Source organism: Eumetopias jubatus, unplaced genomic scaffold (assembly GCF_037043125.1).
Source record: "Eumetopias jubatus isolate StellerSeaLion01/CBP00866 unplaced genomic scaffold, mEumJub1_p1.0 scaffold_1, whole genome shotgun sequence".
Classification (NCBI taxonomy): Eukaryota; Metazoa; Chordata; class Mammalia; order Carnivora; family Otariidae; genus Eumetopias; species Eumetopias jubatus.
In genome coordinates, this window is record NW_028274807.1 from 77,904,861 (window position 1) to 77,922,241 (window position 17,381).

A 17,381-nucleotide genomic window follows, 5' to 3' on the forward strand; every position below is an offset into this window, starting at 1 on the left:
AGCGTTTTCACAGTCCAGCGCAGAGGACTCTGCCGCCCGAGAGCGCTGAAAACTTTAGGCCACCCAGGGTTAGCTTGAGGGAGAAGGAGAGGTGGGGAAAATTCACAGTCGGTGGGTTGGAGGCATGGAGAAAGGAGGGAGTGAGGTGTAATAAGAGCAAGTACAAGCCAATACTACAAATGCTCACGTGGGAGGCACTCGAGTCCGGTTCTCCCAAGACTCGGCTGTATACTGGGGAGAACACAGGTCTGCCCACCTCAGTCTTGATCACAATGTCGGCTTGCTTATTACACTTGTCTTCACAGTCAGTGACCCTTAAAACAGTCGGGTGTGCAGCTTTGCAGAGCTCTGCGCCCATGTTCTGGGAGCTAAGCGTCCATCTACTCTAGTATGCTCATCAGAGCTTCTAAGGAAGGGCTTCTACTAAGTATCCTCTTTACAAGCCATCTCCCTCACGCAGAGGGCAAATTCTAGCTTACGACTGACTGACCAGGCTAAACTCTGCGAACACACCTGTCATGGGGCCTGTCACACAACAGATACCCAATAAATGTCTGCTTGCTTCCCACTGTTTCACAGAGCAGCAGTGCCATGGGTAGCACCTTGATTCCTATGGTCTTCAGGGAAAGGAAGAACCCAGCCAAGGCCTGAGTGGTGAGCGGGAACTCTGGCCACAACTGTCCCTCTACTGCTTGGTCAGACGGGGATGCCATTCTCAGACCTGCTGCTAACTGGGCAGGTAAAGTATGGTCAGTCATTTCTCCCCGGAGAGAGGGCTCTAGACAGCTGTTAAGTCCCTTTCCAGTTCTGCAATTCTCTAAGCCTATACGTATAAGGCTCATATCCATCTTAAATGCAAGCAACAGGGAGCAGGGAAAAACGGTTGAAGAATATAGTTACGTGCTTCTTTACTGAACAGTATGTCTAGGGCATGGCTGGGAGCTAACGAGGATTCAGAGAAACAGAAAATAGCCTTTAGATGCAGAACCCATATACTATGTGTGCAGGAGGGGCAGGAAGGGGTGTGAGGAAACAGAAAAAGATGGCAATCAAAATAAAGTTTCATTATAAAACAAAGTCCAAGGCTAAGACCGTATTTCAGAGCCAAGGGGTACAGAAGGAGGCTTCCCTAGGAGGAGGGCTTTGAGCTGGTCCTTCAGGCAGGACAGCAGGCCCACGCAGGCAAAATGGGAGGGAGGTGGCATTCTACAGGAGTTGGCCCTCTGCGGGAGAAGGGTTATCGGTATCTTGGATGGTTAAATGTGTTATTTGTTTTATGTCTCAGATCATTTTAACATTCTGTGTTTTATGCATTAAAGGCTGGCATAATAATAATCATGCCACCCACCCCTCATCATGATGCTATATGGGGTAGTAGGAAAGGAACAGGACACATGGGCCCCGGGCCCTGTCCCACGGTCACAATCAGCTGGCAGGGTTGAGCTGAATGGCTTATCTGGCTGTGGGATAGGAGATTTTACAGAATTCCAGTTGGAGTTGAAGCTTCTTGACAACCACCTTGTCCAAAAGCTAACGTTTTGCAATTGAGTAGACTGAGTCCAGAAAAGACGAGATTTCTCTCAACTGGATATATCTGTTAGCCATTTCCAGTCCTCTGGACATGGCTGGTAGTCACCTGCTTCTGGGTCTTGCCTGAGGCTGATTCTGGCCTGCCAGTGATTTCCCCCTCCACTTCCTGTAACATCCCATCAAAGTCCATAAGGCCGTCTTCCAAAGCCAGTTCCAATACAGTTTCTAAAAGAAACCCCCAGGCAGAAAGAGTTCCTCAAATTCTCTCACTCACAGGGCATAACTACTGAGCTCAGTTGGCCGGGACTCAAACTCAAACTCAAACTCACCTCTACATCCCTGCCACCTCCCTTCTTCGATTTCTTAGCAACCCACCTGCTTGGTAGGTGCCAAGTAAATGCTTATTAAGTCAGGCTGGTCTGCAACCTCCGTTTTCTGACACTTGGCCAAGCACCTTCTCAAACATATCATGCTGCCCCTGATCGTTCCAAGCCTAGAAGTGTGCAATCCCTCCAACCACCTCCAAATCCATCAAGCTATTTCCCAGACTGACTAAATACGGAGCAAGAGGGAAGAGACAGAGAGGAAAGGAGAGGAGCAAAGGGTGCGAACCACACATTGGACATGTGCCTGTGGGCATTATCATTCCAGCCTCACAAGGAGGGAACCTGCCGTGCAGAGCATCCGTGGCCGGCCCAGGGTCTCACGCAGGCTCCCCAGGGGAGCAAGCGCATCCCGCTTCTGCAGTCTAAAAGGGTACTGTCTCTACCACTGTGGAAAACCATCAGATGGGCAGCCTCAACCCGCAGCCGTCGGCAGGGCAGACCCGTTGAGTCTCCAGCGGAGGATGGGAGCCATCTGGGAAAGAGGAGCATGGCAGCCACCTACGGCAAAGGCAGTGTACTGAGCGACACTCAACCAGCAAGGTCAGGGTGAAATCACGGCAGAAGAATTTGAAACAGAGCTGTGTAGCTCCAGAGGCAACCCAGGGCACACATCAGATGGAAATTTTAAAAAATCTCTTCAAATACACGGGGACTCGGATGCCAGCACACTTAGTGATGGCCCTAGCCAGACAGCAAAGGCATATTGGCACCACTGTAATTTGTCCATTCACCAATATGCTTCCCAAAAAACACCCATATGCTTTCTTTTAGCTTCCATATGCTTTTTTAGCAAGGAAACTAAAATATTTCATTAGTTTTGAGTAATTAATAATTACTTATTTTACAATAGTCACCCTCATTAAAACACGAAAATAACTGATTAAGCTGCAGGATCCTGGCTTTCAATTCAAGCTTTTTGCCTTTTCTCCTTTTTTTTTTTTTTTTTTTTTTTAATTCTTCCCCTCTAGGAATTGAGTAACGGAGTAAAACAGCCAGCGTGGAAACATCCGCAAGATGGGGGAATGGGGAGTTCTCAGACACACAGCCCGGCGTGCCTCTGGACTGAGACATCATGGCTTAATGAAAAGAACATGGACTCTGTGAGCAGGAAGACTTGGGATCCAATCCCAGTTTGACCCCCGTGAGTCGTACTTCTGAGGAAATGAAAGGCGTTGAAAAGATAAAGGCTGCTGGATTCCTTCAAGCCAGCCTTCCATGATTCCCAGGGCGCAACTTCACAGGCTTCCCTCCCACCATTGCAAGGCATGGGGAAGGCCTGCCCAAAAAGGCTGGCACCATGCCAGCCACTGGCACCAGGCCATGGCCAATGGCCTTGACATTGATCTCAGGCATAAAACAATGCTTCTCATGAACTACCTGGGGATCTTGTGAAAATGCAGATTCTGATTCAGGAGGTCTGGAGTGTGGCCTGAAGTCTGCATTTCTAACAATTTCCCAGGTGATGCTGATGCTCCTGGTCTTCAGACCAAACTTGGAGGAGCAAGCGCCTAAAAAGTACCAAGATGAAATCAGGAAGTAGAATCTGTAAAGCAGGACAACTGTGCCTGCCTCTTCAGGCTACGATGAGGATTACCAGTCACATTACCAATCACGCCTCCGTGTACTGAACTTGGCCTCACAACAGTCCTGGCAGTAGGGTATGATTTCCATTCGACAGACAACAAAACCGAGACCCAAAGAAATCAGGTCCTGTATCGAAGGTCATGCAACTAATTATGCCGGATTCCCAATCCAGGTGTATCGGCCTATGGAGCCTATCTGCTGTGTGTTAGTGGGAGACAGAAAATCTTAGGTGGCCACTACCACAGAGGCTGGTATGAAGTCTGGTTTTTACTTTGCCTCCGTCTGCCCATGGGTGAGATGAAGACATTGCACCTGACAACCTCTGAGGCCAATCTCTGAGGTCTCCCCATGGGTGAGGATGAAGACATTGCACCTGACAATCTCTGAGGCCTCTTTGACCCTCTGACACCAGCTTTCGCTCTCATGGCTCCCACGTACGCTCACAAGGGTCACCGAGCATTAAGCATTAGCTTCACACATGTGGCAGACATTACATCTTGGCACGATCCAAATTCTAGCTGCTCACATCTGCATTTGTGCTGATCCATGCATGGTCAGAAGTCTATCTCTGTTAAAAAATCCCACGCTCAGTCTAACAGAGAAAACAACACACGGATTCCCTAAAGCATTGACATTCCAATCCGGTTGAGAACTCACAACTATCGGGGTACAACGGCTCTAATCCATTTTTGTCTCCTCCTCATCTCACTTACAAAAATGGAGAAATTGAGACCACTAACCTGACAGAAGCTTGAAGAAAAAGAAAAAAATGAGTTATTTATAATGCGTTTTATACAATTGTCCAACATTTCTTAGTCTGCCTTAAGGTGCCAGATAAGCATTTAACTAATCAATTATCGTTTAAAGGATTCAGGAAATGTGATCTTGTCCCTCCCTGAACTCCCATATTCACTGTACTCCCCTGGAGCCCACAGACCATTTTCTACCAGGGATTTCCATGGTTTCTAGAATTTTCATTGTCCCTATTCATATTCAGTATGATCCCCAGAGGTAATCACATATTTGGGACCAGATCTGGATTTGAATCCAGACTTTGCTGTTTATTAGCTGTATGACTGGGCGGATTACTCAGCCACTCTGACTTCAGCTTCTGTACATGAAAAATGGAAAAAAAAAATTCCGGTTTGCCAGATTAAATGAAATAATATATTTAAATGGTTATCATTTACTGATGCTGGGTTAAAAGTAATTTGAGTGAGTGAGTGAGTGAGTGAATGAAGCGAGCAGAATAGCAGTCTCAATGCGAAAATATCACTCAACAGTTTGAGACATTGAACTGTCCAGGATCATGCTCATAAATGAGGCTGAAACTCAGAGAAGAACCACAGGTGAACTATGAAAAATCCAACAGCAAAAGGAAATATATGTTAGCCAAATGTCATCTCAGGCCTTCCATATCAAAGAATGTCTTCTGCTTAACCTAGAATCTACACTGGCCTTCAGAAGGCCTACAAACCTCCTAAAATTATAGCCAACATTCTATGCAGATGTGCATTTTCTAATGCATCTTCTAATCTCTGAAATATCAGAGATTCACCTAAAGTTTTTAATATGCCATAATCCTCTGCCCTACACTGCCCCCTCCCCTCCCCCCCCCCCACAGGCACCACCCAAGAGTTAAAAGCTACTGCCTTAGGCAAAAAAGGGACCTGTCAACTAAGGGGGAGAAAAGGTGATTTTAATTTTTAAAAGGCTGAGGGATGCAAATGCACTGTTTAGAACCTCCCTGGGCAGTGAAAGTTATGATAATGAGCACTCCAAGCCAGAGAAAGGTGGTTCCGGATTCAAGCCCCGGCTCAGATGCACACTCGTTATGGGACCTTGGGCTAACCAGAGACTCGGGACAATCAGGACTGAAAGAACCTCTGACATCATCTATTCCACTGTCCTTCTCCTCCCATCGCACAGATGGAGAAACTGAGGTTCAGGGCAAGGTCATGGCTTCACCAGAGTCAAAGCAAATTAATTAGAGCCAGAATTTGAACTTCAGACTCGGCAAAATGATTTTCACACTCCGTATTTCAGCATCGGAAGGTCCAAGATACATGCTTAGATCCAGTGGCCTCTAAATTAACTCCTAAATGATGGATAATTACGACTCCCTCCTCTGGACCCAGAAATCTCATGAGCACATGAGTTTGGTTTTGGCAAAGATCATTCCAGCTGCTTCTCAGTCCCAGCCCAGTCCCATAAGGACAAGGCAGAGAGAGACGGTCTGAAAGAATGAGAGATGCTGCTATTAATCTTGTGTAGCACTGCACCTGGGAATTACAGGCCTTGAACTAGATTTCACTGTATTGGCTATTACTCTCTTGTCCTCTTGCTTATTAATCCTTCATCCGTCTTCTCTTTATTAATGTTTCCAACTATGCACAGTAAACAGCCAGCTAGGAGCTCATCCTCAGCTTCCTATAATTCATTGGATCAAAAAAGGGCAGGAGGCGGGTGGAGGAAACAGAGGTGATGTCAGGGTCAAGTAATCTCTTACAGGAAGAACTGCAGGGGAATCCACAGTCTCCTAATAAAAAACAGACAGCAGAAGCCAGCCAGAATCTCTTACTCCACTGCCCCACGGAGTTAACAAAGATGGAATCCATCTTTGCTTTAAAAGCATCTCAGGTCCCTGCATTGACACTGAGACGGGCTTTGCCTGAAAGACAATGGCCCTTTAAATAACGGGAAGAGAAAGGACAGTTTACAGAAAGAGATATCTCTCCTAAAACAGAGGTACAACCATGGAGTCAGAATAAAAGTCTAGACCAGGATCTGCCACTGATACCTTAGACAAACTGGACTCCCTCCCTGACCCCAAGTCTCAATCTCTAAAAAGGGAATTTGGTTAGATTGGTTCTTAAAGTCCCCTCCGGCTTTGACATTCTGACCTCTCCTTACAAGTCAAGGACTCAATCTGGAAAAATCCAACAGAAGACCCCATCAACGTCAACCAGTGGATAAGTTTACCGGATCCCCTAAAAATGAGACCCAGATTATAGAGTAGAGAAACATGGTGGAAGATGGACTTGTTTTCTTCCTTTCTAACCAGAACCTAAATGTTGCTGGAGGTAAGGGATAACCAGTGCATAAACACCCAATCCTAGCGTAGAGAGAATCCAAATCATTAACTGCTCTCCTGATATGTAAAAGAAGCAAGCGAATAGAAAAATACCTACTTCCAAACACTGGCTCTGTCACAGGGTCCTAAGACTTTCCTAGGACTTCCGGAAGAGTGACAGCAGGAGAAAGAAAAGACTGGCTAAGAAATAAAAATCACAGACAATAGGACATTTGACTAGAAGTCATGCCGTGATCAACGGGCCCAAATCCATCTGTTGCTAGATGCTGACCTGGGCCCTAGAGAGGGAAAGTGACTTGCCGAAGGTGACACAGCCAGAGCTGGGATTAGAATTAGATTCTCCCGACCTCCGGTTCACACAGCACAACATAAAACATGGCCTCCCTCCCCAAAACAATGCTCTTCTCTCCAGGTAACTCCGAAATAATTTCAGGTGTAACTCCTGCCTCTACCTCCACCTCAAAAAGCAGTAACTGGTTAATTTGACTTAAAGTAGACTAGGGCTGTTTCCATCAAATTAGAATAAAAAAATTCGCTCTAGCAACAGAGACAAGTCCATGATAATTAATTCAGTACTAGTCATCCTCGCTAATGAACCACGCTGTGGAAAACAGGGACAATCAACGGTCTACAGGAGGCCAGAAGCCTATTCTTGTTCAAGTACAGATCTTGCCTATTAAAGAACATTGGGTATCAGCTCTAAATAGTAAACAGGGTATACTGTTTCAGATTCCATGAAGTGCAGCTTTAAATAGATTTGGTTTGGAAATGGAACAGGGAACACACCACAGTCAGTGGATCAACGTTGAAAGCAGAGAAAAACATGATTACACTCATTAAGTGGGTACCTGTTGACACATCTCCTGTCAAGTCTAATTATTTATTTAAACTGTTATTCTTTCTTCATTACTGCCACTGACACCAATTATTACCGCAAGATTATTTTCAATTTCTACAGCACGCCCCCAGAATATTTACTTCTCTACCTCCCAAAGCTTGTTTGAGAAGTTTTTATCCATCCCTGCACACCAATCCCCACCCTCCAAAATAGGGATGGGGAGCGGGATGGATGGGTGAAGAGATACGGATGAAATCCCTCTCTCGCAAGGGCAATTCTTTCTTAACCTTTCAAGGCTTGCTTAAACTCCTATTTGTAGCTTCAAGATGGGTTTCAGTGCAGAAGAGGGGCATACTTACACAGTTTCAAAGCTTACTCTATTAATATTTAACAACTGGCATTTGGAGAAAAGTTAATACAACTGCAGCTTCTAAATGAACCACTTACATCTCTGCCTAACAGGGCTATCGAAAACTATAATATTATGTGTCTACAAGACACTCTCTTCTGATAGATTTATCCACGAAAATACATGAACTATATTAGAAAGGAGCTTTTGCAGGAGTAATTTAGGGACTAGTGAGGGACCAAAAGATGGGCAGGAGTCATTCCTGTATTTTTGGCCACTACCATTTTTTATAGCCCTCTCTTTCATAGGAATGAGAATAAAATCTAAACAATATAGCTGCTGCTCTGTCTGATCTAATTATGGAGGCGTTTCACAGTCCATACATCACCCACCTTGTCTGCCCAAGACATGTTCTTATGTGATGTGTATGGTGAATATTAGCTTTAAAAAAACCCTGTTAATTTAAAAAAAAATCATATTAATAAAACACCATAATTTCCACTCAATTCTAAACCGTTAATTCCGACAAATATGGGGCCTGACAACAAACTTTTTTAATTTTTTTAAAGATTTTATTTATCTATTTTAGAGAGAGAGAGCGAGAGAGAGAGAGATTGAGAGAACGAGTGGTGGGGAGGGGCAGGGGAAGAAGCAGACTCCCTGCAGAGCAGGGAGCCTGACACTGGGGGCTCGATCCCAGGACCCTGGGATCATGACCTGAGCCGAAGGGGGACGCTTAACCAACTGAGCCACCCAGGTGCCCAAACTTCGATTTTTTCCAAGGTCTGTGTAACTAAAGTCACACTGACAGTTCAAGATCAGGGAAGTAACATACCAATGGAATGACCGAAATATTCAGCAAAACAAGTGTTCACAGCATTTTAAACGCTGATACCAAATCTTCCACAAAGTTGCTATCCTACGGGGCTTGCCGTTAGGAACACCATATTGATGACATCACCTCTTTCTCATCCAAGACTTCTCAAAGACAACATAGAACCCAGCAGACCTAACTGGGAAGTGCAAATATTGGCTGGTTAGCTGTAAAAGAAAACTCCCATCTTGCAAATTTTACAACCATCATGCTTCCTTTAAATTTTTTTCTGGCCTCTGTTTTCTTGACAAACTCCAGACAAATATGTTCTTTTGCCAAAGTCCTAGCACCTTCGCACCGGTCCCCTAGAACAAGGGCATATACATACGATGGGGTCTGAGTTTCAAAATCCTCTAACTCATTTTCTGTATTCTTAGGACTTTGGTGATGTCACTGTAGCCTTGAATTATGTCTTTTTGAGATCTTTTTGGGGCAGCTAAAAGACACCGACAGACCCGAGAAGTAGAGTTTGATCCCTTCAGAGCCAGGAAAGCATTGGCAGCATGGTGTAGTGAAAAATTCCCTCCATCAAGGGCCAGGAAGTTAGAGAGAAGTCCTCCTGCCACATGCTAGCTGGGGATAGATACAAAGAGACAGTAGAAGGGAACATGGCACAGTAGGGGGGCACCTGGGTGGTACAGTCAGTTAAGCGTCCAACTCTAGGTTTCAGCCCAAGTCGTGATGTCCCAGGTGTGGGATCAAGCCTCCCATTGGGCTCCGTGTTCAGCAGCCTCTGCCCCCGCCCCCACCACTCATGCTCTCTCTCTCTCTCTCTCTCTAAAGTAAATAAATAAGTCTTAAAAAAAAAAAAAAGAAAGAAAGAACATAGCACATTATAGACACTTAAATACTTGTTAAATCTGAATTTTCTGTGTTGCCCAGATTTTTGTGCTTTTGGTATTAAACCAGGAAGGCTACAAACTGAAAGGGGAAATTAAATCAAGAAGAGATAAAAGGATGGCAGTTCATTGCGTTGGCCATTTTTTCAGGTTTTGGTGCTCACGAAATACTTTTGCATTTATTCAAGATTATTGTGAGGATGCCTGTTAGCATTTCATAAACATGAAGATGCCGATCCTCTCTTACCTCAGATAGCTAGCTCTTGGAATGGTCAGTGGACACAAGGTTCAGCAAATCGCAATGCTGGTGTCTGTAAATGAAAAAGGTAAACATTACTCTTAGGTATTAAGCTATAAGTTATCATAAACTTATATATATAGCAGTTTCTTGTTTTGCAAAACATTTTCATATTCATTATCTCATTTCACTCCATAACCCCCCCGTGAAGAATAGGAAGAGATTAGTCTACTCACTTCATCGGTGAGGAAACAAAAACTCATGGAGGAAGAGACAGAAGGAGAATGAAACTAACATATTTCTCACGACTAACTTCACAAACATATTTTGAATGACTATTACTGTCTTCATCTTACAGATACAGAAATGGAAGTTCAGGAAAGATGGGTCACCTGCCCAAGACTACACAGTACAGTACACAGAAGGGTACTCCGCCTGTTGGTCCAGTGATCCCTCCTTTATAGCTTAGTCTGTCCTGGGCTATTAGGTTAGGAAAACACAAACAACTCATTGACTTTCTCCACTAGGGTGGGTGGAGGAGGGAACAATACAATAAAACCAGCTATTTGATTGACATGAGAACGTGGCAAAAACACATGGGATTTAGAGCCAGTCAGACTTGTCTTCCTCTTAACAATGTCCTTGGGCAAGTTACTTAAACTCTCTGAGTGTCAATTTCCTTATATGTAAATAGGGATTATAATATCTACTTCACAGCCCAAGCTCAGTTAAACTTTTTCTGTAAGATTTTCCTCCATTATTTCATATCTACAGATATGGACAGTGGTGATATACAAAACATTAATATCTCTTCCTATGAGCCCATGTTTATCTGATCAAAGAGTGATGTTACAAGCTCACAATCTACAGAATATCTCCAGGTTGGGAATTTCTTCGATTTCATATGCCTAATTCTAAAACACCGCAATACTTATCCATGTGTATCTCCCATGGCCTCACCTAACAACAACACAAAGAATGTTTGTTTCAAAAGACAACACCTCAAAATTTAAAAATTAAGTGTCCTCTCGACCCCAAAAAGCAAGAGATGCTGCTCTAGGTGAAGGACCTGCAGCTGCATCCCAAATCATTTGAAAGTCTGGGCCTTTGTGCCTGAAGTTTGTCCTTTAGATTCAGAGAGATGGAGCTTCCAACAGAAGAACATATAGGACTCAAATAAGATTAAGAATAGAATGTGGTTGATGGGGCGCCTGGGTGGCTCAGTCATTAAGTGTCTGCCTTCAGCTCAGGTCATGATCCCGGGGTCCTGGGATCGAGCCCCGCATTGGGCTCCCTGCTCCGCGGGAAGCCTATTTCTCCCTCCTCCACTCCCCCTGCTTGTGTTCCCTCTCTTGCTGTCTCTCTCTCTCTGTCAAATAAACAAAATCTTTAAAAAAAAAAAAAATAGAATGTGGTTAAGATACCCTGCAAGAAAGTCTTGTCATAGCCCACCAAAATCAAAACAGTAATCATCTTATTACCAATTTTACCAATAAGGAAACCAAACTTCAAAGATCGTATGGTTAAAATGGAGCAGATCAAAATGTAACCTTGAATCTTGACACCAAAACCAGGAAGGACCCTTCTATTACATGATGCAGCCTCCCATTTGGGAGCACATTACCATATAAAAGTCAATTGTCAAGGCACCAAAGCACATTTAGTATTGAGCCCTGCTTCCCTGGCAAGTAAAGGAAGAGAGAGAGAAAGAGAAGACTTCGTATCCGTGGTCTAACCAGTAGGTGACACATTACGAAGCTGGGGCAAAAGGAATGTTCAAAGCAGGGTTACCATGCAGACTTTCTCAGCTCTCCCCAGTGCAGTTTCAGAGATGCAACATCTTTGGCAAACTCTCAAAACACAACCACAGAAACAACAGAAGCCAGCACCCCTGAATTCTCTCTCATCAAGAAGTCTCAATGTTCAGCAATAGAGAAGCTGAAGCCTCCCAGCTATGAAGTTCACCAGCCCTCTTCACATGATTCGAGCGTCCTCAATACGTCCTCATGCGTATTACCTAATGCAATGGAGTTCTCCACTAGACCCATAAAGGCATCTTAGACAACTGACAAACCCCACTGGAGCATCTTGTTAATAAAGCCAGTCATCCTTAGCCGCCTCTGTATTTATGACTGCTGACCAAGACCCTGGCAGTCCGCATCCTTGGTCAAACCACCCGTTCTCTCTCAAGAAAAATGTTCTCATCTTCAGAAGCAATTTCAACCCAAAATAAAGAAACCTGTATACTCAGCATTTAATTTGCAAACTTTCAATCTATTAATTAAAGTATGTGCAAAAGCAAGACTCACCAAGTCAACTTGGAGCTGGTAGAGAATAATTGATAATTTACACTGTATTTTGGGAAAAATAGGAATGAACAAATGAAGCCAATGAAAAAGAGAGAGAGGAAAGAAATATGACAGGGAATAAGGAAAAAGGCAGAAAGGAATGGAAGGATGTGAGAAATGAAGAAGCAGAGAGAACTGCTCCAAAAGGTTTTTCACAAACCACAATGTCTTCTGAACTGACCCCTGCACCCTAGGACAGTTTTTAAGAAACACAAGTCTACGATGATGAACCTCACATTATGAACACAAATTCCAACCAACTGACACCAGAATCACTGTGGCCAATGTAAAGATACCTCTTAATACTTGATATTTTACAAGTGCTGTAATATCAATGAGCAACACTACAGAGCCTTGTAAAAACTTGCACTAAGCCAACAAATGGGTAACTCCTTAGCACTGTGGTCCCAGAGAAGAGCTGAATGGGGACTGAGTGCCTGGGTTCTGCTCTTAGCACTTTAATTCCCAAATCTTTTGAATTAGAAGTTGTACAAAATACATTTTGGTTTGGTTTGGTTTGGTTTGGTTTGGTTTCTCTTCTCACAGATCTTGACCATGGTTATCCCTAAACCACTTGTGAAAAGGCCAAAAATTACTTTGTCTGGATTTTGTGTGTTTGCCTGAGTTTTAGGAAGGAGTAGAGGTAGAGTGAAAGGATGAGTAAGATCGATTTAAATTAAATTATTTACTTGTTTAAATTAAATCATACACCAGATTTGCTTAAATTAAACATTGTCATAATCTTTAACACGATTATTAGGAAGTCTGTCTCTGAGAACAGTTGAAATTTTAGACCAGGCCAAAGGCATTAGGTAACAAACAGAAAGGCCTCTACTCCCATCACCAGATCCCATACAAAGAGCATTTTTAAATGCACTCTAGTACATTTTTAAATGCACTCTCTCACCCACCACCCTAAGATACTTATCAAGAATACAACATATTCCATGGCTTTGAATGATTTGGTTGTCTCATTAAAGTAATGTTTGCCAGTATTTAATTGCTTCCCTCCCTGATTTTAATTTCCTCACCTGTCAGCATCTATCAGAAGCACTGAGATCTTCTGACATCCTGGCTGATTGTGTTGAAATTAATCAGATTTTTAAAAAGTAAATTGCTTTGGCCTAAAGGTAATGCTCAGCTTCTTAATGTGATACTTATAAGGGCTCTACCAATGGAACTTATAATCTAGAAATTAAATGAGAGGCCTTAGGAATCCTAAGCAAAAATATAAGTAGCTTATAAATTTCCAGCACTAGACTTTAAAAGGTCAGTACTTTAAAAAAATTCAATCAACAAGTGCTTATTGGACATATAGCACTTGCCCGCAGTCCCTTTTGGCTAAACGGAAGAGAGGGAGACATGAAGCTACCTTAGAGAGTGTGGAGAAATAGGTAAAAATGAAGTTGACCACATTTTGACCAAAGCAGCTGACAATCTGGTCACTCAAAAGGTGCATTTTGCATCTACAATGGTGACCAGTTATGTACATTACGCTCTCACACAGATTAATGATTCACTCTTCATGTCAATCCAGTGGGGTGAGGTTGGTGTTACTGTTAGTAAAAGTAGCAATATTCCCATTCAACAAGTAACAAAGCTGAGGCACAGAGTGGCAAAGGGACACTTTCCTAGATGCCTCGTTATGGGCAGACTGGGTCTTGTGATTTAAATAAAATCAGAAAACACAGCATGATCCCCTTGGAATAAAATAGAGAAAAAATGGGCGACTGGGTGGCTCAGTTGGTTAAGCGACTGCCTTCGGCTCAGGTCATGATCCTGGAGTCCCGGGATCGAGTCCCACATCGGGCTCCCTGCTCAGCAGGGAGTCTGCTTCTCCCTCTGACCCTCTCCCCTCTCACGTGCTCTCTCTCTCTCAAATAAATAAAATCTTTAAAAAAAAATAGAGAAAAAATTCTTTGCAAACCCTCCATACATAATTATTTAGTGCTAACTTTTATGCTCTTATCTATCAGTAAACAGTGCTTAAGACACTCAGGAAACCCACGAGCACTAAGCTGTTCTATAAGAAGTAAATGACATGATGGATTGAGAAATACTTTGTAATGTGTCATACTATCATGAGATTATTTTTATGTATTTATGTTATTATTGCTACTTTGGAATGCAGAAATATGCATTCAGGCAGTAATTAGGTCCCAAAAGCAAACCTACATATAACAGCATCACATCTATCTTTCAGTTATTCTCCTGGTTCTAAGGCCACTCAAATAACCAGAAGAATGAAATATGTTGCACGAATACAACTGGAGGGAAGAGGAGAGTCAAGGGTAATACACGGAACTTAGTGATTGTTTTTCACAGAAACAGCTTAATAACCAAACCCAGTCTAAACCCTAGTAGAGGTCTTATCCTTCCAGTGGACTTTAAGCCCCTTACTCAGCCTTTAAGCATCCCACCTGCTGAGATGCTTTTCTCAATCTAGAAAGGTATGGGGAAGCAGCCCTTCTCATAATTCCTGGTTGGATCCATTTCTAGATCACTAAAATTACCACACTGTCTTAATATTTTTATTTGACTATGTGCCTTGAGGATAGAAACCCTGTCTAACTCAGTTTTTTGAACCCCAAACCCAGAATCTGATCTTTAGTACTCAAGAAAATGTTCAATGAATGAATTCATGAACAAATTAAAACAGTGCTTTATGTAATTCCTAGGGCCCCAGCTCAAAGCATGTCATATTAGAAGTGCTTAGAAAATGTTGACTGAATTGGCATTAATTGAATATTTAATTTAAAATATATTATTCAACTAAATACCTCTAAAAGCTACTGAGTGAGGAGTTCAATGAGGACTTAAGTAACCTGCAATGGCCCAGTCATCATTAACCCATTAAAGGCATGGACAAATGTTTTCCACAGGAAGAACAATAAAAGCTGAATACACAAGTAGAGATGTAGGCAGGAGTTGAAAAAATTTATGTAGCTAAAAATAGTATTTGCCAAAAAAACATGTTAAATACTAGACAAATTTACAAAGTAAAAGAGAAATGAATCTAGAAGTAACAGGAATTTTTTTTTAGGATCGTAGGTATGAATCAAATCTAAAAAGAAAGGACTAGAGAAAGAAAGGAGAGAGGGAGAAATTCTTAAAATAATGAATTCTAAAAATCAAGTCATGTCTATAAAAATGAAAATCACTGGAAACAATCAAAAAAAAACTAAAAGCCTACTGAATAGGAGAAAATATTTGCAAATGACATATTTGATAAAGGGTTAGTATCCAAAATATATAAAGAACTGATACAACTCAACACCAAATAAATCCAAACAATCCAATTAAAAAACAGGCAGAAGACATGAACAGACATTTCATCAAAGAAGACATCCAGATGGCCAACAGACACATGAAAATATATTCAACATCACTCATCATCAGGGAACTACAAATCAAAACTACAATGAGATATCACCTCACCTGTCAAAATGTCTAAAATCAAAAATACAAGAAACATCAAGTCCTGGCAAGGATGCGGAGAAATAGGAACCCTCTTGTACTGTTGGTGGGAACGCAAACTGGTATAGCCACCATGGAAAACAGAATGGAGATTCCTCAAAAAATTAAAAATACAACTACCATATGATCCATTAATTCCACTGGGTATTTACCTAAAAAACACAAAAACACTAATTTGAAAAGATCTATGTACCCCTATGTTTACTGTAGTTTTATTTACAATAGCCAAATTATAGAAGCTGCCCAAGTGTCCATCAATAGATGAATGGATAAAGAAGAGTATCAATATTGGGCAGCTAAATCTCTGAAACACAGAACTGCAGTGGGCCATCTCTTAATGCTGACTCCCTCCCACTGCCAGGATGCTACACATGACTTCCCTCACATATATACATATATATATATATATATATATATATATATATATGTATATATATATATATATATACACACACATACATATATATATGTCATTACATATATATGTACGTATGATGTATGTATGTACACAATGGAATATTATTTAGTCATACAAAAGAATGAAATCTTGCCATTTGCAGCAGCATGGACGTAGCTAGAGAGTATTATGCTAAAGTGAAGTAAGTCAGTCAGAGAAAGCCAAATATCAAATGATTTCACTCATATATGAAATTTAAGAAATAAAACAAATGAGCAAAGAAAAAAGGAGACAAACCAAGAAAGAGATGCTTAACTATGGAGAACAAACTTATGATTACCAGAGGGAGGGTGGCCGGCGGGGGGGTGGTGGGGGAAACAGGCAATGGGAATTAAGAGAACGCTCACCATGAGGAGCACTGAGTGATGTATGGAATTGTTGGATCACTATATTGTACCCCTGAAACTAACGTAACACTGTATGTTACCTGTATGTTAACTATACTAGAATTAAAAATTTTTAATTTTTAAAAAAAAATTTTTTTAATTAAAAACGAAATCATTGGAAAGATTAAAGACAAAAAGTTAATCAAGCAAAAAGTAACATTTACTAAACACACTATGTTTCTGTAATAGAGCTAGCATTTTGCAGACTTCAATCCTTTAAAATATTCTTAGAAGTCATTATTATATACATTTTGCATCTGAATAAACCAAGGCTCAGAACAATTAAGTAATCTGACCGAGTTCCCCCACCTAGTAAGCTATGGTACTAGAATTTATATCCTAGCTATTTTTCTTTAAGTATTTAAGTATAGTTGATACACAGTGTTACATTAGTTCCAAGTACAAAAATGTTCCATGATACGCGTGGTGATCCAACAACTCTTGTAAGTCATGCTATGCTCATAAGTGTAGCTACCACCTGTCATCATATAATGCTATTACAACATCATTGATTGTATTCCCTATGTATATCCCAGCTTTTAGACCCACAGACTCATACTGTTTCCCTATCTAACAGAGAAGTGGGTTCGAAAGAGAACTTTAGAGGTGGAAGGCATGGCGGCAATCTAGAAAGTGATGTGGACCTGGGGGGATTGGGGGAATAAAGAATAGAAGCATCCAAACCTGTTGAAGTCCTAAGAGAGAGGTAGCAAGAAGTGAAGGGGATGAAGGACTTAAAGCTACCCTTGAGAATCTGAGGACTGGTCATGAATAAGACATATTACACGTTTGCAAAATATGCAACACCAGAACTCTTAGGGTTGAAACCAGGAAAACTGCAGTTTCAGAACAATGAAAAGGAGAACTTTAAACATGAAGCTGTCGAGCAGTAGAACAAATGGCCTCACAAAGAATTGGAAGTGCTCAAGGAGAGGCTCAAGGGCCATCTGTCAGGGAAGGCATGTGTAGCATCCTGGCAGT

The 17,381-nt window shown here is 41.9% G+C and overlaps 1 protein-coding gene across 3 annotated transcripts in view; it reads right to left on the reverse strand.

The window, feature by feature from the left end:
* Window positions 1-17,381, reverse strand: part of LPP (LIM domain containing preferred translocation partner in lipoma) — a 653,705-nt gene that overhangs the window by 475,186 nt on the left and 161,138 nt on the right. For 2 of the 3 annotated variants that reach the window (XM_088025061.1, XM_088025065.1), the window contains exons 3-4: window positions 9,742-9,805; window positions 8,174-8,235 (exon numbers count right to left, since the gene is read on the reverse strand). In XM_088025061.1, the coding sequence (XP_087881187.1) occupies window positions 8,174-8,191 (18 nt within the window). In that variant the 5' untranslated portion in view covers window positions 8,192-8,235; window positions 9,742-9,805. The remainder of the gene's footprint in view (window positions 1-8,173; window positions 8,236-9,741; window positions 9,806-17,381) is intronic. The other variant, XM_028101192.2, reaches the window with a different exon arrangement.